A 23783-nucleotide genomic window follows, 5' to 3' on the forward strand; every position below is an offset into this window, starting at 1 on the left:
GTATTGGGTTCCTGTATTACACAACCGTGATGCTAGGTTTATTTAGTGGTAACCCCCAGCCTCAACTTCAGAAGCAGCTATCAAAGCACCGACGGGAAGGAAACCAGGGGCTCACTCTTCTTCAAATGATCACACATTTGATCGAGGTCAAATGTCATGCTGTGTTACTTCATGTATAAAGGTCCCAACAGGCTGGGGGGGGGGGGGAGGGCTCAACTTCTTCAATAGGCTACTTTTGCTCCTCCCCCAAAGAACAAGTTTCATAATAAGCTATGGCTACACAACTCTCCCTGGGGCTTGCTAGGAGCTCTCCCATCTCAGCTAATGAAGCTGCTCCGGTGGGGGTTGGTGTGTGGCTCTGTGGTCAAGTTCTTGACTAAGATACAGAGGCCCAGATGACCCTGCAAAACCAAATAACACCTTCCACAAGGCCCTCTCTTCCTCACCTCTCTGAGAATTCACTTCCCAGGCAGAAAGCATTCAGTTACCAAGCTAAACCAAGTAAACAAACGGAACAGGAAATGCCCTCCTCAGCGGCAGGTACCTTGGAAATGAGTTCGTCGTGATTGGCCAAGTGAGCTCGGCAGTGGATGCAGCTGTAGGTCCTGTGGCAGGAGGGTAGGTATGCCTGAAAAGTCTTGGATCTTGTCATCTTCACCATTGGCGCTGCTGAGCGTGGGGCAAACTCCGGGGCAGCCCACGAGGCACTCCCACAGGATGGGTCGCACGGGAAACAGCGAAAGACACAGGTAAAGGCCGTGGTTTGTCAGGGGGTGGGTGTGCGGCAGGCTCCACACACTGGTGATGTCTGCAGAAGGAGGACTCTCTAGCAGAGATCTAGAGCTGGTTCTCAGCAGCCTGCAGCAAAGGGAAAACAGCCATCAGCAGATGGAACAAAGCTGCCTATAAGAGGGGGCAATGGACACTGGACACATAAACCATCAGTTCCAGATTCTCTCTCGCTGTGTCCACTCTAGCCTGGCTGCTTAGATAGACAGAGGTTCAGTATTAGCACAGTATTTGCAAGAATTACACAGGCACCCAGCAAACTGGCATCGTCACCATCCCTGGTCAAAGACCAGACTGAAGATGGGCTCTGCACTGCCCCCAGGAAAAGACTCTGTACCTATCCACCACATACAACTGTCTTGTTTGTGTCTCATCTACTTTCAGATACCAAGAAGGTACCAGCCCTTGGAGCCACCACCTAGAGAGGCTTGAACCACATGACAGCCACATGACGAGGGTAGCCAGCTTGTTTGAGAACTAATTCCCTTTGTAACACCTTGCCAAGACAAGATGGCCAGTGTGGATGTTTGTGTATTTTAAAAGGTAAGTAGAAAACCATAATGACCATGAATTTCACAACTTCTTCCCAGTTTTCCCCGTCTCCCCCATTATGTCCCATAGGTAGAAGATTCTGCCATGTAGTCCCAGCTTTCTTGTTCTTCTGGAAACACAGGACACTAAGAGTGGGGGAGAGGAACAGGCTCCAGGTGGAGCCGAATGAATGAATGACTCTAAAGCTTCGCTTACCTGAGGCTCTGGCAACCTGTCTATTCCCTGGAGGCGTTCCCACTTGCCTACCTTCCCAGCAGAGCTGGGAGTGTTAATTAACACCTGCATCATGCTTTGAAGATTAAATTATTTAGAGAAATGGGGGAGGAAGACAAATAAAATAAGCTCTTCCTTGCTGGACTGTCTGGGATCCATCTGGACTTAAGAGAAAACCTGTGAATTATAATGTTCTTTTTCCTCTAAATCCACTAAAAGCAAGTCTTCCATGAAAGGCTGCATACCCTGTCCCCACCAACCTGCCTTTCATTCTTTCCACACCAGCCTTTGGGGCTCTCAACCTTTCGGAGTGGATAATACCACTGCCTAGCACTATAATGAAGACAAGAGTGGCTACTAGCCCTTATACGTCTCCACAGCACCCTTGAGCCAAGTAGGCTCCAAGTGTAACACACATCTCTCATGTGACTTGTCTAATTTCTAAAGGGATTCAGATTCAAACCCACAGGGGCCAGGGCACAATGTCTTCCCTGCTCAGTCTCCCACCTGTTCAGGATGAGGAATTGGGTTACACAGAGAAATGCTGGCAGGAGGCAGAGGTGGGAAATGACACCATACACTGTGCCTCAGAGTTAGGCACAGCCACAGCGGATGCCTTGGATCCCAAGCTGGCCTGCAGTGAGCAAAGGCTCAAAGGTGAAAGGGCTAAGTTACCATTCCCTGCCCTTCCACTGGGTTTCCTGGCACGTGCTCAATATTTCCAACACCCCAATTCTGCTGCTAGCAAGGACAAAAATTCCAGAAGGGGACATAGAGACATGGAAGCAGCATTCAGCCGAAGTTCACACCAAATGCCGCTGTTTTATTAGACGGTGGGAGTTCTTTTTGTTTGGTCTGGGTTTTGTTTGTTTGCTCTCTTCATAGCCCAAGCCGGCCTGGAACTTCTTGCCTCTGTTCCCTAGAGCTGGGATTAGAAGTGTGCAACACCATTACCAGCTGTCTAAGCCAGATGCTAAGTCCACAGCCGGGGCTGCCCGGTGGCCAGGATGAGCAGCACCGAACCCAGGTCTTACACAAACAGCAGCTCGAGAAAGGAAAGCAATGGCTCGGGCGGCCTTTCTGCTTTAGAGAGGCCACGCGGTGTGTTTTCTTAAGCACGCAGGCAGCCTCTCAATTATGCATTTCCCTGGAGTAGAATTATTTCTTTTCTCACCGCTCCTCTGTAGGAAGCCTAAAAAAAAGCAGAGGTTCCTGGTTATGCCCTGAATTCACAAACACTGAATTCACAGCTCTGTCTACAGAATAAAGATCTGTGGCATCTTAAGTACTGAGTAAGTCACATAGACCGGCGTAATGTGCCTCACCAAGACTGAGCTACCATATAAGTAATGGCCCAGGCTGCAAGGTACTGAAAAACCCTGAAAAGAATTGGGCCATGGGTGGGTTTGGTTTTGAGACGGGACCCTACATGACTTTGGCTGGCCTGGGACTTGCCAGGTAAATTAGGCTGGCCTTGAACTCAGAGATTCAAAAGGTTTGGAATTCTGAGCAAGTGGATTAAAGGTGTGTCCTGTCACGCCCTGAATTATTCCTCTTTAGTAATTTCACAAGCATCCTAAAAAAGGGACTTCTTTGGGGAAGGGAGACAAGCAGGTAGAAAGTATTAGTAGTTCTGGGTTCAAACTGGTCCAGACAAGCTGGAAAGACCTAGAAGAAAGGCAAGAATGGTAGTGAGACCAGGCCAGAGACAGCAGCAGTTAAGAGCATGCACTGCTCTGGCACAGGCAGCTGCAAGCACCCACAGCAGATGGCTCACAGCAGCCTGCAACCCCAGCTTCAGAGGATCCGATGCCTATGACCTCAGCGCTTGCACACCCACGTGCATGCTTCTCCTCCTTCTAAAATAAAACACCTTGCAAGGATGTCAAGGCAGTGGCAAGAGGCATTCTGTATCCAATGGGAAACCACAGGCCAAATAGAAAACAAAGATCAATACCAGACCTGATGAAGAGGGGGAAGGAAATCAACTAACCAGCCAGCGTTCCTCCCATCTGTAGCAGTCAGGGTTCTTAAGTAGCAAAGCCGACATGGGATTGGAGGGGCTCAAAGGATCTGGTCCAGCTAGCCCTACATTGGCCATCTACTCACAGATGGGCCAAGAATCCAGGAGACATTCAGAGGCAAATGTCTCGGCTGACCTTCTGCCTATGCCACACCTTTCTATGGGCTTTTCCAGCAGGCGTGGATCCAGATTAAATCGGGTCTTCCCATTTTCAAATTAAGAAAAATTCCTAGCTGGGTGGTGGTAGCACATGCCTTTAATCCCAACACTTGGGAGGAGGGTGTGGCAGACAGGGGGATGGGGACAGGCTGGATCTCTGTGAGTTCAAGGGAGTTCCAGAATAGCCAAAGCTACACAAGAGAAATCCTGTCTGGCCAAAAGAAGAGAGAAAAGAGAAGGGAAGAGAGAAGAGAGAGAAAAGAGAAGGGAAGAGAGAGAAAAGAAAAAAAAAAGAGACCCCTCACAGGTATACCTAGTCACTTGGGTTTTAATCCCAGATATAGTTGACAACCAAGAGCAGCCATCACATCATTTAAGGGAGATTTAAATTGCTTAATTTTCAATAAAGAGAATTGCATTGATTTTCCTGAGGAGGAAGGAATTATGCATGCAGGGTCACAGAACTCAGCACGTTTTAATTTCTGAACTTTGGTCCCTGCTAATGGTGGCATGGCATGCATGGAATCAAGAGTCCAACCTGTTGAGCATTTTGTGAAGTCCAATTGATTTCCAACGATAATCAAAAGCCTCGGGGCTTATGTACAATTTAAACAGCATTTTAAGTGAACTAATAATCTACGGTAGAGACTAAAGGGAGACTTTTCTACCAGCAGCAGCTGGCTCATGCTGCTCGCTTCAGAAAGAAAATGAGCAGTATTATGATTAAAAATAAAGATCTTAGCTATATCACAACCTCGAGAGCCAACGGCATGGGGGACACACGCTGAGCCTGGCGGCCCCTCCTGACTGACAGGCCATTCCCACGGGGAGTCACAGTAGACACTGAAATTCAAAACCGAACCTCCCAGGTGTCACTGGGAAGAGTGGCATGTACTCGTTAGTTAAGCCATAAGGAACCTGAGAGGTGACCTGGAAGCCAGGCGGCACCGCACAACAGCCTCAAAAACTGGCCGCTAGAGAAAACACCACAGAAAAGACAGGGCTGTCCCTAACACGCGCCTGTGCTGTTGTTTATATAGAAAGGTGAACAGTGAGCTCTAGAAACTCAAGAGGGAGTCCTATTCCTTCCTAGCTGGGCAATACCTAGCAAGCCCCTCAATCGCTGACCCTTGTTTCCGTCTAAGTGTGAGATGAGATGACCCAGTGTTTTTTTTTAGGGCTGGCACACAATCTACAAATGAAACTAAGTATTTTCAGTGCTCAGCAGAAACACAATGATAACTGCTTTGGATGGGACAACTTGAACTGTTTGTGTGGTTCCAACACACTAGGCTCACATTCACACCTTCAGACTTTTGTAGACATTCCCTGCTGCCTCCAAGTCTAGTACAGCTTTCTCCTGTCCCTACACCAAGCTCTCACTTGTCCACTAAGGTGGGTGTGGCAATGCTGTAAAACTGCCATTTGGAAAGCTGAGGCAGGAAGATACTGGGAGTTAGAGGACACCCTGGGCCACAGAGCAAGAAACCAGAGCAGGGGACAGAACTTGGATTCAGTTTGGATTCTTCTCACTAGTGGGCAAAATGTCTGAAAGGAGATAACAGTGTCTTCATCCTGAAGGATGATGAATCAGACAAGAAAAAGCGGAACATTCAACAGCCTTGATTAGCTACAATCATTCTTACCAACAAGGAAAGGGATACGAGTTAGTGTTCCTACCCTCCATGACCAAAGGTACCAGTATCCCCGTGCCCCTGGCTGATTCATGGTTAGGAGGTTGTGCAGAGTTCCAGGCCAGTCAGGACTAGATAGTGAGACCCTGTCTCAAAAACAACAACAACAAACAAAACAAAACAACCCACTGTCATGAGTTGGGTGTGATAGGGCAGGCCTACAGTTCCAGCACTCCAGGAAAACTGCTCCAAGTTTGAGCCAGGCCAGTCTATATTTCAAGTTCCAGACCAGCAAGGGCTGCACAATGGAACCTTGCCTCAATTCCAAAACCCAAAACAAGAGAAAAAAATATCAACAGGAAAAAAAATCAGTTATTTTACAGATACCTCTTTTTTTAAAGATTAATTTATTTATTTTATGTATATGAGCACACTGACACTGTCTTCAGACACACACCAGAAGAGGGCATCAGATCCCATTACAGATGGTTGTGAGCCACCATGTGGTTACTGGGAATTGAACTCAGGACCTTCTGGAAGAGCAGTCAGTGCTCTTAACCACTGAGCCATCTCTCCAACTCCCAGTTACCTCTTTTATAGCTCTGGACCACAGCAAATTTCAAATGCATGTGGTAAGTAACACAACCCAGCTTAGACTACAAGGAACCATGGTCCTTAAGAGACAAAGCCAGCCATTCATCTCAACCCTGGATACAGAGTCTAGTCTTGATTCTAGGGAGGTATCCGTCACATGACAATCTTTCATGATCTCTGGGACTCCTCTTTCAAGTGTGCTGCAATTGTGTTTGCGTGTTGGGATTAAAGTTTAACTGTGTATGAGTGTTCTGCCTGTATTTGTCTATGCAGGGCCCTCAGAGGCCAGAAGAGGATGTAGGAGCCCCTGGAACAGGAGTTACAGCTGGTTTTAAGTCACCGCGTTGGTGCTGGGAATCAAACCTGGGTCTTCTGCAAAGGCAAGTGCTCTTCACCACTGAGCCGTCTCTCCAGCCCCTCTAATTCCATGTTTTAATGTTTAAGTAAAACTTTGTCCTATAGTGAAGCATCTTTCTTGCACCAACCTTCATTCTCTTAAGGCCTTCAATTCATCAAGGTCACAGGACATGTCGGTTCTAGAAAGTCCATTCAGATGTGGCTACTGAATGGTGCCTTTGCCACGTCCATCAGTAGAGCAATGTGCCCATGGCTCTTAGCATAGCAATTTACCTGGGGAGGCTCACATCTGCTAGCACATCTGTGTGGAAAAACAAACAGTCCCCTTGAACATCCTCCACCTTACACGGTATTTACTAGGTACTGGGCAGAAGCAGCTATGGCTGGCTATGAAGAAGATCAGATATCACAGGTTGTGTCTACAACTGCAATAGAAAACAGTCAGAAGACCTCTCAAGTATCTGAAGACACTAAAGCCACTCAGCTGAAGTTCAACAGCTTCTTCCCCTTCTTTTCTTACACAGTTCCCAGCTCTGAACCGGAATGAAGGTAACTTACAAAATATGTACACAGGGCCAGGTGTGGTAGCGCATCCCTTTAATCCCAACACTCTGAGAGGCAGAAGCAGGGGGATTTCTGAGTTCTATGTAGACCAAAACAGCTTGGTCTACATAGTTGAGATCATGTCTCAATAACAAAACAAAGGGAAATATACATCAAGATTTAAGATAGATTTATCAAATCAGGATCAGATAGTAAAATTAAGAAAAAGAGAAAATAGTTCTATCAAATGTGAAATCTAGAATTAGGTATGAAAATATAGATAGGCCATGAAAGTAGATGGGAGACTGAAAGGGAAAGAAGAGGTTTAGGTTTTTGTGTTGTTTTATTTTTTTCAAAACAAACAAAAACCACAACAGGGTTTCTCTGGGTAGCCCTGGCTGTCCTGGAACTCTCTCTGTAGGACCAGGCTGGCCTTGAACCTGGAGATCCACCTGCCTCTTCCTCCCAAGTGGGAAAGAAAGAAAAGGGGGAATGAGGGTGGGATGGGGGAGAAAAATACCTATTATCTCATGCAGAATCTGGAGTTTAAGTATATTTTAACAAGCAAGTGCCAGGCTAGAGAGATGGCTCAGCAGTTGAGAGCTTTGAGTGCTCTTGCAGAGGACCTGGGCTTAATCCCAGCACACATAGAATGGTTCACAGCACCTCTAACTCCTGTTTCAGATGATCTTATTGATGCCTTCTAACCTCTGGTGCATACCAGACACATACGACTCATAAGTCATACATGCAGGCAAAACACTTATACACATAAAATATCTTTTCAAAATAATAAAATTAGGGCTCTGTGGTATCTGAATATCAAAGGCTCCCATCTTATGCTGGAATGCTTAGTCACCAGGGAGTGGTACTATTTGAGAAGGATTAGAAGGATTAGGAGGTGTGGCCTTGTTAGAGAAAGTATGTCACTAGGTGTAGGGTCTCAAAAGCCCAGGACATGCCCGGTGTTCTGCTCTCTAATGTGGATCAGGATGTAGCTCTCAGATACTTTTCTGGCACATGCCTGTCTACCTGCCACCAAGCTTCCTACCACAATCATAATGAAATAACATAAGAAAGCCCCCCATTAAATTCTTTCTTTCCTAAGAGTTGCCTTTGTCACAGTGTCTCTTTATAGCAATAGAACAGTGACTAGGACAGGCTGGACAAATGGCTAAGAGCCCTGATGCTCCTCCAGAGGACCTTGGTTTCCAGAACCCACTATAGAAGGATCTCAATGGCCTAACTCCAGCCCCAGGGAAGCCAACAACCTCTTCTGGTCTCCATGGCACCCACATACATGTGGCTAACACTTGTGCATGCACACACACCCACATACACCATCTTTTAAAATATACGTGTATGATAAGGAGGTCAAGTCTAGCTTGGAATGAATGCTCTTAAAATGACTTCTGGAGTTAAAATGCAAATTTGCCTTTCAACTCCTCAGGATCTGGGCAAGCAAAAGAAAATACCTAACCTGCAAGGTTTGTATTATAGAAGCATCCTGGAACTGAGTACACAGATTGTTGAAAAATCTTCCTGTGAGGACAGGGAGTCAGTGAGAAATCTAATATACAAAATCCCAAGAACCAAGTACATGTATTCCTGACGCTTGGAGACTACGGCAAGAGGACTGCTGTAATTCAAGGCTAGCCTAATCTACTGAGTTCTAGGCCACCCTGGGCTACAGTGAGACCCTGTCTCAGTATCAGACAGAAAGCTTGACACAGGGAGGTGGGTGGGGGCTGATAAAATAGAACATGGATTTCAGATGGTCTTCCCGGATCCTATGTTTAGTGCTGACTCAAGCAGAGTGACGAGCCACGGAAACTTCTGGCAAGGCTTCATCATTATCATTAATCACAATCAAGATTGAGTAATGAAAACATGGGCCTCTCTCTACACACAAGCAAGTTGCAAGCTCTAAAGCTTGTATTTACGGTTAACACTGTTCAGGCACCGTGAGGCATCAGGCCCTCCCTAAGCTTTATGGGCCCGAGTTGGGCACTGTGGCGCATGCCTATAGTGGGAGCACTCAGGAGGACTGCTAGTTTAAGAGCAGCCTAAACGAGCCCCCAGTGGCCTGAGCTACATAGTCAGCAAGACCCTGTATCTCAAAACCAAAAGTTTCCTGGGCCTGACTCCTCTACAGACATTCAAGCCTAAGCGTATACAGTCTGCTTCTGTGCCTCTGGCCCCTTTTCGAAAGGGCACTTCTTGTAAACTCCAAGAAGCTCACTTGTAGAGCACTTAGCTCCCCATGAGGTTCTGGATTCAACTTCCTGCAGGTACTGATTTTAAAAAAAAGATTTATTTATTATTATATGTAAGTACACTGTAGCTGTCTTCATATACTCCAGAAGAGGGAGTCAGATCTTGTTATGGATGGTTGTGAGCCACCACGTGGTTGCTGGGATTTGAACTCAGGACCTTTGGAAGAGCAGTCGGTGCTCTTAACTGCTGAGCCATCTCTACTGAATTTTAAAAGTGTACCTTTATTACTATGTGAATGTGTATGTATCCATGGATGTGTATGCTTGTTTGTGCGTGTGGGAGCCCCCGTGTGGGCATCGTGACTCCTTAGCTCAGCCCACCAGGCTTGCACCCCAGGTGTCTCTGCTTCCTGTGTCACCTCAGGAGTCCCTGCAGTGTGCTTAGGTTTGTCTCTATGTATTGAGTGTTCTGCGCTCATGTTGATATGTACAGATGAGTGCCTGGGGCCTCCAGAGATCAGTGGGCACTGGATCCCCTAGAACTGGAGTTAGAGATGGCTGTGAACAACCAGGTACTGGGGATTCAACCCAAGTCCTCTACAAGAGCAAGAAGTGCTCTTCTCTGCTAAGCCATCTATCTCTTCAGCCCCCATAGGCAGCTTATTTAAAGAGCCATTGTTACCTCTTCTCTAGCTTGCTACAGTCAGCTTCACACCAATTCTCTTCCACACCCTTTGTGATGCTGGGGACTGAACCCAGAGCCCTGCACACGATAGGCAGATGTTGTGTCCTGCAGGCCTCAACCCCACTTCTCCTTAAAGACCCCACTGACCAAGCAGGCAGCTCCTTTCTCTCCCTTTTTATAGTTCAGGTTCTCTAAGCAGCTGACTCTAGTTTTGGGGTTTGGTTTGGTTAATTGGCTGTTTTTTTTTTTAAATAATGCCAAGAACCAATCCCAGGGCCACAGACATGCCTCACACACACTCTACTACTGAGCTACATACACGGCCCCCACCCCCACCCCAAGGCCTGGCTGGGCTTAACTCTATCATCCAGGGCAACCCTCCCGGGTGGTACTGCACAAGGCCCAGCCTTTCAACAGATTACCGTCCTTGCTTCCTGACTCCCTGACTCAGCTCTTTCTCCAGCCCATTCTAGAATTCTATTTCTAAAACACAATTTGACCACATCTCGCTCATGTTTCAAAACCTGTACCAGTTTCCTACCAGATTAAACCAAAGAGCCTGAGCCAACTCTATATATTTCCATCACCTCCTGGCTCTACTCCAAACCTGCCTGACAGACCAAGTTACTGACTACACTGCTCCAAATTATTTCAGTTTATTTTAATCTATCTCCTGTGCCCTGTAAATGGCCGTTCATCTTTAATACCTAGCACAAATGAAACCCTAAGCAGAGCTGGCAGCCCCTTACCCCAGCATACAGAGAACATCTTTCCCTGAGTTAGAATTTATTCTGCAAGACAAGGAACTGCCTAAAAGGTCTAGTGTCCTGACCCATCCTTCACATCTAGGACACAGCATTCAGTACACTAGGGAGCCTTGGAAGGTGGCTAACTGGGAGAAGATGAGTGACCACCAGCGAAACCATACTGGTAGTTCCAAATCTTATTCTTGTGCCCCCCTGCTTTCCTGCACACTCTTACATATCTACTCAAGCAAAAATACCTAAGTCTGGGCATTGCACCATTAATGGGACTCCCCATTAACTCTTGGCAATTAACTCTTGAGGGGCCACGTCACCAGGGCCGGTAGATGGTGAGGAGACTCAGCACTAGGAAGTCATAGCTAAGTTGAAGCACACCACATGAACCTCTGCAGTTTAACCTGGCTACTGTGAAATCCCTGTTCTGCCTCCCAAGCCGCCATTCTCTACTGTATCCCAGGAGAACTTCCCACATGACCCTACCCAGGCTGCAAGTGCCCTCTGGACTCTAGAGAAGCTCGCAGATGTCCAACCTCTGCATCTTCTCTGAAGACACCCTGACAAAACCCTCTGTCGGGCTTGGGTCAGACCAGGTATAGGACCCCTCAACTTTGCTTCTACTGAACACAGCAGAGGCCCAATCAATCTACCTTTTTTCTCTCCAGGCCAATTCTGCCACCCTTCAGTACCAAGCCTTTCATACGTGATCATGCCCACATGACAATCCTGGTTAAAATAAAACAAATAACGTTCACTCTATGGTCTGTGACCAAGAGAGCTAGTCCATTCTTCTGGGCCTAGACAAGGCTATGCTTGACCTATAATGAAAAACGGCCATGTAGGAGCTCTGATGACACACAGCTTCAGAAAATAAGAGACTTGAACAAAGAGTGGTCTGGTCTGGAATCCCAGAACTCAGGAGGTGGAAACAAGGATCTTTCTTTCTTTTTTTTTTTTAAGTTTTTTTTTTAGATGTTCATTTATTGTTATACATAAGTACACTGTAGCTGTCTTCAGACACCAGAAGAGGGCGTCAGATCTCATTACGGGTGGCTGTGAGCCACCATGTGGTTGCTGGGATTTGAACTCAGGACCTTTGGAAGAGCAGTCAGTGCTCTCATCCACTGAGCCATCTCACCAGCCCAGCAAGGATCTTTCTATACACTTGAGGCTAGCCAAGGTGAGTTCCAGGACAGCCTTAGCTACATAGGAAAGCCCAGTATGACTAACTTACCCACTCCCTAAAGCAAAGAGTATGGCCCCTCTTCAGAAGCTACGAATTCTCACTTTGCCTTCAAGCTCCAGTCTGGCCCCACAGAATGCAAACGCTCCATCTGCTTTCTTTTACTGAAGTGGCTGTGTTTCCCGAGCTGAACTACCTGCTGAATTAATGAATGTCTTTTGGACAATGGGCACCGCCATGACCTTGATTTCTCTCACGGATGGGTCTCTGGGGCACAGCTGGGGCCCCAATTAACTACAGGCTATCTATCCCAGACCTGCCAATCAATGCTACTGTTCAGCTGTCTGCACGCTTTCTCAGTTTTATCCCCAGTTCACATAAATCCTACATTCTAGATCCAGCCTGTCTGTGGCTAAGCCCCCTGCCTTTCCACAACTGGAATCTGGAAGTTGAACTTTTAAAATTTAAGAGTGAGAAAAGGAAGAGACATTTATCGAAAGGATGCCTGAGCTGCAATGTAATAGCCAGCCCACAGATGGATAGATTTGTATTCTAGGGTGTGGGGGGGAAAAAAGAGGAAAGAGAGCAAGGGAAAGGGGGGTAGAGGGGCAGGAGAGGGGCAGAGGGGGGGAAGAGGCTGACTCCATGACGAATTTCTGGGCTTCTCTACGTGGGAAGAGCACATAGGCCTTATTCAGAATTAAAACCCTTTTCCGTTTAGGCCTGGTGCCTGGAGGATGGATCTACATGCACTTGACCAACTCAGCCTCTCCATTTAAAAAGCTCCCAAAGCTAGTTCATGGGTCGTCCCCAAAGCTCGACATGGCGTACAAACTTGGAAACTTTAGTCTGCCTGGGTTTGGGGTACATGCCTGAAGCCCCAGTGCTTGGAAGGCTAAGGCAGGAGGATAAGTTTAAGGCAGTGTGGACAACTGAGGGCTGACCACACAGAGGGAAATGTAGCCAAAGGTCACCTTGAATTCCTGGACCTTACGCTTCTATCTCCCTCATACTGGGATAAATCCTTGTACCCTGACAAACCCGAAGAGGCCTCTGGAAATGTATTCTTGATCCCTGTGGCCTCCAGAGCTTGAACAATGGGAGAATCTTCAAGCTATGCTGTAATATCGATGGCCTGACCCACTCTAAGAGGCGTAGTAAGACACTGTCTCAAAATGCAAAAACAAAATATAGAGCTAGGGATGTAAATATTGAATATAGATATAGGGTGCAGGTCAGTGGCAGGACACTTGCCTGACAAGCACCAAGTCTTGGGTTCAATTTCTAGCACCACAAAAATATAAAATGTAGAAGCATGCACAAATTATTGGCTTTGTTAGGACAGAGTATATGTATATGACCAAGACAACCTCATAGCTGAGACTGGCCTTCTCAGAATCAAAACAATCCTCTGACCCCTAAATGTTTGGATTATAAAGGCAGGCAGCACTTGGGAGGCAGAGGCAGGTGGATTTCTGAGTTCGAGGCCAGCCTGGTCTACAAAGTGAGTTCCAGGACAGCCAGGGCTACACAGAGAAACCCTGACTTGAGAAAAAAAAAAGAAGAAGGAGGAGGAGGATGAGGAGGAAGGAGGAAGGAGGAAGGAGGAAGGAGGAAGGAGGAGGAGGAGGCGGCGGTGAAGGAAGGGAAGGGAAGGGAAGGAAAGAAGGGAAGACAATCATAAAAAAAATAAATGTTTGGATTATAGCTATGTACCACATACCGATAATATATGTATTTGAGAATTCTGTCAAATTCTCAAATTCTGAATGAGAGTGTCAAATTCTCTTGAAGCACCAGCAGATTTACTACTTCAACATTAAATTGCAGAAATAGAAAGATAGCTATGGTTTAGAACATTGACTGCCCTTCCAGGGGACCTGGGGTCTATCCTTGCTACCTATAAGTTCAATCGCAGGGGATCCAACACCCTCTTTCCAACATCTTCAGGCACCAGACATACACATGGAGTGGAGACTTCAGATCTCAGCCTTTGGAGGAGTCAGCCTGGACCACAGGACACGGGGAGGGTTAAAATGAGAATGGATGTCTCTACTCAGTTTTCTGAGGACATTTTAATCAGTGTCTATGAGCCACTGTTGCAAGCTCTTCAACTTTATTGTATTCTGAGAAAGGAGGTCACAGTTCACTTCCATGAAACTGCCCCTTGCTGTAGCAATGTCACCAAGCAACACCCTGGCATTCTTCCCCAGGTGTCAGATGGCCCTTAAGCATCCCCATGTCCTCCCCGTCTGTACCCTTCAGGAGACACTGAATTTGGTATGCTCCCAATTTAGAACCTCCTTATCCAGTCCCACCTCCAAAACCGTACCCTTCATTCCCCATCTCCCCAGTGATTAAACTCTATCTTGTACCCTGGTGACTTACACAGTTGCCTCCATCACTGGTTGGATAATGTCCAGCAGGAGACAGGTCCATGTCTTAACTGATCTTTTTCTCCCAAAAGTCTTATTATCTGAGTAACGATTATTACCCACAAAAATAAAAGAACTAAGATTACATTTCAGCTCCAATTTAGAAAATTCTGCTTCTACTGGTCCAAACTATTCTTTGCTGGCAGTCGAGGCTGATCCTAAACTCCCAAAACCTTGGGTATTCTATTCTGAAACAAAACTGGAGAAACCAAACGCTGCAAACCATTAGGAAGGTCAGTGTCTCCCGGGACTAAATGTCCACCAGCCAAAACAAAATAAAGCCAATTTGAACAATAACGTTTGGCCATTCACCCAGAGGTCCTGTCCGAGCCCAGTGGAATCCATTCGCTACCTTCATGTCTGACTTTCCTTTCCCAGCGAGCAGCACACAAGAACTCCAGGCCTGTTGGTTGTTTATTGTTTGTTCACATGTATGGTTTGGTTTTCGATTTTTTGTTTTTGGGTTTTCATGTTTTGTTTTGTCTTTGCCTCCCGAGTCCAGTACTGGGATTAAAGGGATGCACCATTGACCAGCCAGGCCTGCTTCTTTCTCTTTCTCAACTGTCATGCTTGTTTGGACATACCCTATCCTCAAGACTACAACCACAAGGAAGGGCTGCCCCGTAGCTGGGAGACAGAACAGCCCTGTAGAAGAAACGCAGGCAGCAGCACACACCACACTGGCAGAGATGCCCCAACATTAAAAAGGCTCATTCACCCATTTTGGAGGAAGCATGTTTCACTTAAGATTGAAACATTATAGACCATTTAGGGCTAGGTCAGAAGTGCATACGCCTCTAAAACCCACAGAAATAGAAAGAACCCCTGACCTGAGGAAGAGAAGGTATGATCTGTACTTGTCTCGAGTCCTAGGCTGATCATGAATTGCCCATCTCCCTGCCTCTGCCTACCAAGTGCTGGGATTACAGATGTGCACTGCCCTGCCTGATTTATATATACAATGCTGAGACTCTTACTGAGCTACATCCTAACCCAGTTTGATGCAGTTTCAGGTATCCCAAGCTGTGGACTTCCCACTCTTCTGCCTCCACCCCTACCCACTGACTTCTGCTTTACCTAATTAGAGCTGTGTGTTCTTCTGCCCACTTAAGCCTTACATTTCTTTATATTTCTTTCTTTTTTTTTTCTTTTTTTTTTTTTTTTTTTTTGTTTTTGTTTTTGTTTTTTCGAGACAGGGTTCTCCGTATAGCCCTGGCTGTCCTGGAACTCACTTTGTAGATCAGGCTAGCCTCGAACTCAGAAATCCGCCTGCCTCTGCCTCCCAAGTGCTGGGATTAAAGGCGTGTGCCACCATGCCCAGCTCTTTATATTTCTTATACCTTTATATTTCTAAAATGAAATTACCTAACTGAACTCAATTCCCAACCCAGCACATATCCAGCTCATATCTAAAGTTACAAGTTATTCATATGAAACAAAAAAAAACAAACAAACAAAAACAAAAAACAAAAAATAAGGTTAACACTGGGAAAAAAATTAGGATGCAGACCTCTGTGGAGCAAGCCACAGTTTTGGCTCTGTACTTCCTTGGCAACCATAGCAAAAAGAGAAATATGAGCAGTTATAAATTTCCAATTGTCCCAAAAAAAGAAAGAAAAAAAAAGGCATACCAGTCCCTCTGAAGGGCCAAAGCTTTTCCTGGCACTATGTTCTAAAAGAATTCTCCCTCGAACTTCTTAAAGGAGACATTATAGGATGTGGTAGAGAGTATCAAACGATGTGAACCCCAAGAAACAAGTTACATCAAGCTTTTCCTCCTGCTGTTTTTCGGGGTACGTGAAGGGCACTCAGTAGAAGCACTTCAGTCAACAATGAGAAGAGGGGGCCTCAGTGTGCAGCCTCCCGTCAGGCCAGCTTGGTTAATCAAGACTAAGTCAAGAGTGTCCACGACAGGTAGACAGCACACTTTGTTTGGAGACAGGGTTTGTAGCCCTGGCTGTCCTGGAACTCACTCTAGAACAGGCTAGCCTCAAACTCAGAGATCTGCCTGCCTTTGCCTCCCATCAACCAGCTAACAGTATGTCTTTTCTAAAACTACCACAAGTATTACTTCTTCCAAAGACACTAAGTCTTGGGGAGGACGCTGTACGCTGGTGCTAGTGAGCTCCATCCAGGCAGTCTGAGCTTCAGAAAGACCCAGTCTCAAAAGGATTCAAAGGGGGAAAAGAGGAGCTGGGCAGCAGCTGTTACGTCATGATCTCTCAATTCCAGCCAGGTGTAGGGGTGCACACCCTATCCCAGCATGCAGGAGGCAGAGGCAGGTGGAGCTCTGTGAGGACAGCATTGTCTAAATAGCAAGTTCCAGGCCAGTGCTACACAGTGAAACACTGTCGTAAAAGAAAATAAATTCCACTCTAGTTCTAACAAACCTTAGTGATACTTATGGCCTTCATTTACTTAATATCAATTAAGACTTGGTCATTGCCCACCGACCACCACCAAATCAATTGATCTGGGGATGGATTCCTGCCAGCTAGAGATGAGAATCTACCTCATACTATTAATGCTGTTATTAACAGGAGCACTGAGTGCTTCCTAGGTGCCGGGCTCTGGGCCTGGTTTCCCTGGCATTCTCCTCTAATCCTCCCATAAATCCCCAGTGATAGTTACTATTATTAGTCCCATTTTACAAATAAGGACCAAAGAGTTAGGGAACTGTAGATTGCCCAAGGTCACAGAGCTAATTATCCGGCTCTTTCTCACTCAGGAGCCAGGCCCCTCAGCTCCACTGTAGGGCCTGCTGGTGTTAATGAAAAGTGTGGTTACTGATAGAAATGCTAATGCATGTCAGAAAAAAAAGGGGGGGCAGAGTGAGGTCAGCAGAAGAAGCAAGGGATGTTTATTAACAATAACTGGTGCTGGGGTTTTCAGAGACTGGCCACCAATATGGAATAAAGGAATAAAAAGCAATACTGTGAAAAATGCAAAGTGCAAAAGGAATATTGAAAATATTATCTTATCCCAAGAAAGAAACAAAACAGTTATTTTCCTCATAGTCTCTTAAAAAGATTGTTGCATGCCTTTAATCCCAGCTTTTGGGAGGCAGAGGCTGGGGGATCTCTGCTGAGTTGTAGACCAGGCACAGATACAAAGGGAAAAAAAAACTGTCTCAAAAAGCAAAACAAACAAACAAAACGACAACAAAAAACTTCCTACTTTAGAGACTGAAACTTGCCTCCTTTGATCATTTATGTTTTTAACCAACAGATATTTATCTAGCACCCACTGAGCTCAAAGTATTGCCAGGACAGAGCAAGTCAGAATGGAATGGGCACGCTCAATATTCCATTCCAATAAATAAGTAGGTAATACATTCCTAGACTGTAGTAAACTGTTTTTTATAATAATAATAATAAAGTTAGGGTTTGGGGATGTAGCTGTTGGTAGATTTCTTGCTTAGCATGCATTGAAGTTGAGAGTCCTGCAAGGCATAGAACTCACCTGTAATTCCCAAATTAGGGATCTAGAGGCCTGGTATAATAAATTCAAGACCAGCCTGGGGTCTCCTGTATCCCAAGACAAACAAGTTAAGGACTGTAAAGAGGCTGTGGACCAAGAGGTGAGGAGATGTTGATAAGTAGTTGGGGAAACACTAGCTCTCATCTGGAAGAGGAAAGTAACTACAAAAGCAAAACCCACCAGAATTAGAGAGTAGGCTCTTGCTACTCTTGTAGAGACCAGGGTTTGGGTCCCAGCGCCCACATGATTGACACATGTTGGAACATAACCATCCCAACTCCAGTTCCAGGGGCCCTTGATACTCTTTTCTAATTGGAGACCATAAATGCATGCAGAGATAATACTCACCTACACAGATTAAAATAAATCTTTAAAAAGGAAAAGCTGTAACCAGGAAAAAAAAAAAAGAGGCTTAAATTGGGTGTGGTGACTGACATACCCCGGTAATCCACGAGTCAGGTGGTAGAGGTCAAAGGGTCAGCCTGAGTTACAGAACAAATCTGAAGACAGCAAGTTTCGGAAACGTCACAAGGCCCCAAGTAGTTGCAGCAGAAATGGAATGAGGTTGGGAAGGCAGGTGATAAGGTGAGGGGAGCTGGGGGAGGGAGTCAGGGGAGGGCTCAGAGAAGGAGGCTGCATTAGACTGAAGTGCACCAGGCAGAGCCCACTGCAGCTCACTGGGAAATTCAGGCAGGTGCAATCTCTTACAGACCCAAGTAGACAGCATCTTTTGTAATGGATATCACCAAAACCCTGTCAGCCCTTACAAATACCTTTAGCTGGCAGACAGGAGGGCACTCTGGCTGGCTCTCCATCACCGTGGGCTAGAATTCAAAGTGATGCTTTATACCTGTCAAGAGTACCCAGTGGTTTGGTTGCTAGGCTAGACCTGGGGGAAAAGCGGAGATAATTTACAGAGACCGGATCCTGACTCCTTTCCAATCCTCTCCGCTCTGATATTCCTAAGACCTGTCACCTGCCCCCTTCTCAACACACACACACACACTTTTCTGCTCCTTTCATTTTTCTATGTGCTCAAAACTGGATATTCCGAATGCGAGCAGCTAGGCCAAATGGAGCGTTATTAGAATTAATTTAAACAATCTCTCAGTGAATGTTCTCATACAAGGCACTTTTTGCCAAGGACCACAGTAGAATCTGAATGTAGATAATTAAGTGTCCCTTGTAAAAGCTAAACTGCAGATTTAATTCAAAGAAATCTCTTCCACCAACCTGTCTGGACAAAATAAGAGGGCGAAATTGAATGGACAGCTCCACTGGTGTGTTTGTGTGTTATCTGTGCTTAAAGGCAAAGGTAAAAAGCACCAGAAACCGGATGACTAACTGGATCCACCTGCACACACCGTGCCCATGCAGTGGGAAGGAGCCAGCTGACTAGGCAAGGGATGTGGGAACCTGAGTCTCTTATTAACATCTGATGATAGACAAGTCCCTGATTCCCCCAACCCCCAAATCAAAATAAAGACACAGCTTGCTTTTCCCTGGGGCTACACAGTCTGGAATACCAGCCAGACATTAAACAAAATCAATCCTTTCTTCTGCTGGCCAGTTGTTAATCCCCTAGGCACAATGACTGCCTCAAAACCATTAACATCATTATGACAATGAAAATTCACATAATCTGTGAACAGCACAGCAGCTCCCCAGCGGGGCTCACATCTCCCACCCCCACACACACTCAGAAACAGACACTGCTCCAGAACTGTGAGCGGCAGCCTCAGAGGAGCTGGGGTGCAGCGGGTGCAAGGCCTGCCAGTCTTACTCTCTTCACCAAAGCTTTTGAGGATCCCACTCTGCAGCCCAGGCTGGCACAGAGCGCAAGAGCTGGCTGCCTCGGTTTCCTGAGTGGGACCATAGCTGCATAGTACCACGCCAGGCCCCTTAAACTTTGCAAAGGTAGGAGCCATCTACCTGACGCTGCATTTCACATCCATTCTCAATATTCATTGCCGCCAACTCCCAGTAATCAGCAAGCTGAATCAGCTAAGGAGCACCCTCCCCCCATCAGCACCCCTAAACAGATGTGTGGTGTCCAACGCCTGGAATCTCTATCCTGTGGAGGGTGAGGCAGGAGGATTGTAGTAAAGTTCAAAAGCAGCCTGGAGCTATGTAATGTGTTCCAGGTCAGACTAGACTGTATAATATGAAATCCTTTCTCAAAATAAGACAGAGAGCCGGGCGTGGTGGTGCACGCCTTTAATCCCAGCACTCGGGAGGCAGAGGCAGGTGGATTTCTGAGTTCGAGGCCAGCCTGGTCTACAAAGTGAGTTCCAGGACAGCCAGAGCTATACAGAGAAACCCTGTCTAAAAAAAAAAAAAGAAAAAAAAAAAAGACAGAGAGAATAAGCATCTATACACACTATACGTATACATGTATAATGTATCTTTGTATATATAAAATACAAACTTTTTAACCCTGCTGTCTTTCTAAATATTACTCTGGACATATTCATGCACAGCCAGGCTAGAGGACCTCCGCCCTGAACCAATGTTTCTCAAACTGAAGGTCGTGACCCATTTGGTTAGGAAATCAAATTAATGAGTCATGACCACCAGCTGATTGTTGTTTTTCTAATGAAGCAGGAAAAAGAACAGCACATACATACTGCAGGTAGTATGGCAACAGTCACTGCCTCCTAGAATGTCTAGTCCAGGCTAGCATGCATTGCTATAATGTATCCCTTACTGCGGATCCCTAGCCAAGTTTGAAAATCATGGTTCTAAAGAATTGAAGGGGTTTTGTTTGGTTTTGTTTTTTTTTGTTTGTTTGTTTGTTTTCTGAGACAAAGGGTCTCCCTACATAGCCCTGCCTAACCTGGAATCCCTTTATACAGCCCAGGCTGACCTCAAACTTGCAGTGATCAGAACTTACCTCACGGGGTACTGGGGTTAGATATTTACCACCACTCCCGGCTGGGAAAACTAGTCACTGTTTTTCTGAGACAGGATTTCTGTGTAGCTTTAGCTGTCCTGGAACCTGCTTTGTAGACTAGGCTGGTCTCAGAGATCCCACCTGTCTCTGTCTCCCAGATGCTGGGATTAAAGGCGTGTACTGCCACTGCCTGGCAAAGGCACATATTCTTATCTGTGTTCTTTATTTTCCATTTCCCACCCTTATCTCAAGGCAAGCAGAGAGATCTAAGAAGTGATGTTACTGAACCCTAAACTAGGCAGAGCCCAACTGAGGCAGTGCACGAGCCCAGGTACCCCGCTCTATCGCATCCGACCCTGTCGTGGAATCCGGGACAAATCACAGTGCCTAAGGTAAGATTCCCCAGCTCTTCTCAGGCCGGGCTTGTAAAGAACCCAGTCACTCATCACAGCTCAGTACAAAACCGGGGGTGGGAGCAGTCATAGTTAAGTATGAACCAGTCACAATGAGATATGTGTATGAAAATGTTCTAATAAAGCCATTATTTTTGACAAATTACAGAATTTACAAAATGATGTAAAGAGAGTGAAACTTCCTCAAAGATAAGAATATCAAATGCTAAGAAAGCTGATGGACTGAACTCAGGTAAAACCTACAGCAGTGTGTGCCAAAAGGAAAAGCAACCCAATCTTACTGACCAGATCCTGTAAACCCCCAAACCAGGCAGACTACTGCAGAGCCTCAAGCATGAGGTTTACTGTAATTCCTTTGTGCCTCTAATGTTCTGTAAATGGGGTTCAGAAAAGTAATCCCTAGGCTTGTTGTTCAGTGCTCTGGACAGGGAGCCCATCTTGCGAGAACGAAGACAAGCATGAGGAACAAAAGACTAATAGGACTCCAACTCAGTGGCTCAAAGACCCTCCAACGTGGCAACAACAAATCAACAAGGAAGCCAAAAAGCAGGGCTCCGGCGCATTTGCCATTTCCAGCAGCCGGGCCGTGGAAGGCTAGGCAAACCGGAGGATGCTCGCTCAGCTTTTTAAAAACTGTGGGTAAAAGTGAAGTCAGAGGTGGCAGGCAGTTCTTTGCACGAGGGGTCCAAAGCAACAGTGCTTCCCCCTAAGTGCCAGCCAGGAGACGGGTGTAAGGTTCCACTGTTTCGGAAAAAAAAAAAAATCACCCGAAGGGAGTCAGCAACCAGGCAGGTAAACTTGAAGCAGGAAGAGAGGCAGGAGCCAGCTGCGGGAGGGACTCTCCGCAGAGGCCCCCGCAGCGAGTCTGGCAACAGAGTTCGTGCCCACCCCTTGGCAAGGCCGCAGGGGAGGCGCCGGGAAGCGTCCAGGCAGGAACTCGCTGTGGTTCCCTTGGCTTGGGGCTGCCGAAGCGCTCCGGGGACTTTAGAGGGCGACGTGCCCCAGACCCAACTATCTCAATGGAGACATCGACCATACAGCCGGGTGCCGCCGGGTGCCATCCGTGGGGGGTGGGTCACGCCGAACAAGGGAGGCGTTGGCGCTCAGGTCTCTGGGTCCCCATATTTGCCAGGCGGCTCGTCGCCACCCGCCGAGTCCCGAACCCGGAGCGCGCGCCAGTGTTTGTAAACAAACCGGTCACGTGGCTGCAGCAACCCGTTCCCCGCCCCTAGCACCCCGGGAACCTTCGGGGAGCCCCCTCGGGACCGCGACAGCACCGCCCCAGCCGAGCCCGGCTGCACGCAGCCCAGGAGCCCGACCGTCCCCAGGGCGCACAGCCCGAACTGGAGCGGAATGCGCCCCACGCCCACGCGAGCCCAGCTCGAGATCCCTCATACCTGGCGGTAGGCTGCCCGGTCCGGCCAGCGCCGGGCTCTCCGGAGTGCTTGGCGATGAAGGACTGCACGGCTGACTCTAGCGCTCCCTGCGCGCTCTTAAAGCCACAGTCTCCGCCACCGCCGCCGCCACTGCCGCTCCGCATCCCTCCGAATCCGGGCTGGGGGCTTGCCGGGTGACAGACGCGCCCCCGCGCCTATCCCATCGGCTCAGCACATAGCAACACGCCACTGGTTGGCCCTGCACGGCCGCAGCCCATCCGCCAGGAGCCAATCACTGGAGGACGGAACTCCGCCCCTGCTTTCCCTGCCTCCCGCCCCCAACCCCCACCCGCCCCTCGGCCCTGGCGGGGCGCGCGTGCGAGGAGTGTGGCAAGGTCTGGGTCCCGCCAGTCCTGGCAGCTGGCGGGCAGGGCTGGGAGAAGAGGTGATTAGAGTGGGGGAGCTCTCTGAGATAGGAGCCTGTTTGTCTGGCTTTACTGGGATTCCCAGGACCCGGGGTTATGTTGGGAAGTGGGATTTACAGTGCTTTTGTTTTGAGAACCTAGATAGTAATTCCTCGCTCCACTTTTTAAGCCACTCCTGACCCAGAGCCTAAGTTACTAAAAGTGACCCGCAGAGTTCAAGGCAGGTGTATTTAGTAAGATAGTACCAGTCTCGTCATGCCCACCCATGCCCTGCTCAGAAGCGGAGATTCTCTATTTCCTCTGCCCTGCTCGAAATTTCCTAATTAAAACTAGGAAAGGGTTGTCTGGTGTGTTCGAGTCCCTGGGTTGGATCCCCAGTACTGAGAGTGGAAGAGCATAGAGAAAGACTATAGAGAAACTGGGATCCCTATTGCTAATGGTTAGTGAGGTCTATTAGCAACAGAAAATACAATAAGAGTAGTCAAGGTGACCAAAAGGGAGGAACTGGCATTCTGGGTCAGTGGGGTGGTGCTTTTCAAGGAAGAGAGGGTTAAAAAATAAACTCATGACAGTCGGGAAGTCCAGGGAGGCACCAGGTGGGTGGAGTGGGGCAGAGTCTTCCTACCGGAAAACAGGTCAATTTGATAAAAGAATTTCTGCGGGGGGGGGGGCGGGGGAGACACGGCAGACCCACCCTTTTTTCTAAGACACTGGGATTCTGAATGGTGTTGGGGCAAAATACATGTTTTCATTGCTATTTTAGAAGAGAAAAAAACACAAGGTAATTGGACAAGGTGGTTCTCTGCTTTATAGCCCAATTATAACCCAAGGCTTGGGAAGTGTTAGAAGTTTAAGGTCATTCTTGGTTAGATCGGTCCAAGCTAGCCAGGTTACTGAAAAAGAGAAAAAAAAAAAGTTCATGCGGGGTTGGGGTGCTGAAGGAGGCCCAGGAACCTTTGGTCTCCTATCTGGCAGCAGTTTACACACAAACCCAGGCTGGTATTTGGGTAGATCCCCGGGTGACTCAAAAACGTCACCTGTCACTCCACCCA

At 47.2% G+C, this 23783-nt stretch overlaps 1 protein-coding gene and 1 long non-coding RNA gene across 4 annotated transcripts in view; one reads left to right on the forward strand and one right to left on the reverse strand.

Moving 5' to 3' along the window:
- Ypel2 (yippee like 2) overlaps window positions 1-22541 on the reverse strand; it is a 57381-nt gene extending 34840 nt beyond the window's left edge. Inside the window, exons 1-2 of one of the 2 annotated variants that reach the window (NM_001005341.3) lie at window positions 22328-22498; window positions 545-858 (exon numbers count right to left, since the gene is read on the reverse strand). In NM_001005341.3, coding sequence (NP_001005341.1) covers window positions 545-661 — 117 coding nt within the window. In that variant the 5' untranslated portion in view covers window positions 662-858; window positions 22328-22498. Of the gene's footprint in view, window positions 1-544; window positions 859-22327 lie in introns of both variants that reach the window. The other variant, XM_011249316.3, reaches the window with a different exon arrangement.
- On the forward strand, window positions 11463-23073 carry Gm51915. Of its 2 annotated transcripts, XR_003949754.1 has the most exons (3): window positions 11463-19541; window positions 20770-20909; window positions 21079-23073. It is a non-coding gene; the product is annotated as a predicted gene, 51915 (long non-coding RNA). The 2 variants fall into 2 exon arrangements; XR_003949753.1 differs by lacking the exon at window positions 11463-19541 and having other exon boundaries at window positions 20705-20909.
- Window positions 23074-23783: the final 710 nt, after the last annotated feature.

This window comes from Mus musculus, chromosome 11 (genome assembly GCF_000001635.26).
Source record: "Mus musculus strain C57BL/6J chromosome 11, GRCm38.p6 C57BL/6J".
In the NCBI taxonomy this organism is placed as follows: Eukaryota; Metazoa; Chordata; class Mammalia; order Rodentia; family Muridae; genus Mus; species Mus musculus.